This window comes from Ichthyophthirius multifiliis, assembly GCF_000220395.1.
Source record: "Ichthyophthirius multifiliis unplaced genomic scaffold scaff_1120509250882, whole genome shotgun sequence".
NCBI classification, from domain to species: domain Eukaryota; phylum Ciliophora; class Oligohymenophorea; order Hymenostomatida; genus Ichthyophthirius; species Ichthyophthirius multifiliis.
The window spans coordinates 26,025-28,069 of NW_004086409.1; the positions used below are offsets into that span (position 1 = coordinate 26,025).

The 2,045-nt window shown below is 18.5% G+C and overlaps 1 protein-coding gene across 1 annotated transcript, besides 3 other annotated features; it reads right to left on the reverse strand. All coding sequences in view use genetic code 6, as the record gives it.

Annotated features, from left to right (window-relative positions):
- Position 1: part of a microsatellite that runs on past the window's edge.
- A 542-nt stretch (positions 2–543) lies between these two features.
- Positions 544–574: a microsatellite.
- Positions 575–699: 125 nt separating this feature from the next.
- Positions 700–1,672, reverse strand: IMG5_106840 (immobilization antigen isoform, putative; the record flags this gene model as incomplete). Its single annotated transcript, XM_004035009.1, has 2 exons — positions 700–869; positions 991–1,672. The coding sequence occupies 2 exons, from the start codon at positions 1,670–1,672 to the stop codon at positions 700–702; spliced, it is 852 nt and encodes a 283-aa protein (XP_004035057.1).
- A 315-nt stretch (positions 1,673–1,987) lies between these two features.
- Positions 1,988–2,021: a microsatellite.
- The last annotated feature ends 24 nt before the right edge of the window (positions 2,022–2,045 follow it).

The following is a 2,045-nucleotide window of genomic DNA, read 5'->3' on the forward strand; positions in this document are numbered from 1 at the left end:
ATACCCAATAAAAAAAATAAATTTATTATTTTTAAATGTAATTTGTAATTTAATGTTATAAATAAATCATTATATTTATTAAAAATGTATATAAAATATTAATATTAGCTTGCTTTAACAAATTTATATAAATTAGATATACAATATATTTTACATTTATTTATTGCCTTTATATATTAATGATTATTATTACCAAATTTCTAATAAATTTATGTATTTTTATACTTAAAATATAAAAAAATATTTGTATTAATTAAAATTATTATTAAAGCAAAAAAGCTCATTAAATATTACTTTAAGAATTCTTTATTTAATAAAAAAATATACAAATTTTATTAAAAAATAATACATTTAACATTCAAAAGGCTTTTTTAATAAAAAACTATATTAAAAATTCAATTGAAATTTAATAAAATACATTAAAATATTTATTAAATAAATATATATAAAATTATAAATATTACTTCTTTTTACTTAAATATATATTTTTTGTCTTGTTTTATATTTTATATTAATTTTAAAAAATAATATTTATTAATTATCTTACTAAAATAAAATTACTAATAATAAAATTCTTTGTTTAATTACATATTTCCAATTAACTTTTTAAAATACTACAAGTAAAATAAATTAAAAGAATTTATTAAGATTTTATGTTATCAATTTTTTATATAAAAAATATATTTTTTTATTCATTTATCACAATAAATATAAATAAATAGATAATAAGGAAAATATTAAAAATTAAGAGAAAGTACCAGCTGTTTTGCATTAATTAGATTGAGTAGCAGAAATTGGGCAATTTGCTTCTGATCCTTATGCTACTATATTAGTACAAGGAATACATATATCAGTACCAGCTATCCAACCTTTTTGTTTTGTAGTATAATAATTAGCATCACATTTAACACAATCTGATATTTTACTTTTATATTTTGTATTTCCATCATACATTACAGTACTATCAGGACATTCAGCATAGCATTATACATCCATAGAAGCATCTAAACCTCTTGTTGGAATAGAACCTCTTTTTTTATTGGACAAGGTTTACATTCATTTACACCTGAAACAAATCCAATTGAATCAAAATAAAAGTCAGCATTGCAATTAACACATTCATATTTAAATAATACATAACTAGTTTATCCAGTTTATATTGTTGTTCCGGTAGGGCAAGTAACGTCACATTATATGGCTAGTTTTGCATTAGATCCTAAAGTTGCTTCAAAACCAGAAGCTTTTTATACTGGACATTTATCACATTTGCTAAAACCTGGTGAAAAAAGCATTGAATTATTTTGGAAATAATGGTTAGCCTAACAAAAATTACATTCTTTTCTTTATAATACATAAGTAGTATTCCTTGTTCCGTTTAAGTACCAGTAGGACAATCAGTATTACATTGAATAGCTAATGTAGCAATTCTACCTGCGTTAGCTTAAGCATCTACAGTTTTTTAAGAAGGACATTAAAAACATTGACTAACACCAGAAATGAAATTAGCACCACTAAAATAATAATTAGCTTTACAGTTTACACAATTTGCTCGATCTCCTCGATCATCATCACTACCAGCAATATTTGTTTCAGTACCAATAATACATTTTGTAGCTTTTAATTTATTGATAAATAATGAAATAATTAAAGTTATTATAATATTTTTATGCATTTTTTTTTATAAAATTTTAATTTATTTCATTATACTATGGTTATTTTATCATAATAAATGCGAAATTTCAATAATAAATTTTATTTTTTGAAAACTATTAAAAAATATAATTAAAATAAATTTTATTTATAATTATTATTTATATGTTTTTATTTTCAATAAAGCATGACGCAATAACATATTAATTAAGTTTTATATAGTATTATTTTTATATTTTAATAAAATAATAAATATCATAAAATTTAAAATAAAAAAAATAGTTAATCTATTATAATAAAAGTATAATTAAATAAATAATGAAACCTTTGTATTGTAAAATATAATAAATTATAAATATTAATAAATCATATTTATTTTTTAATAAAATAATAAC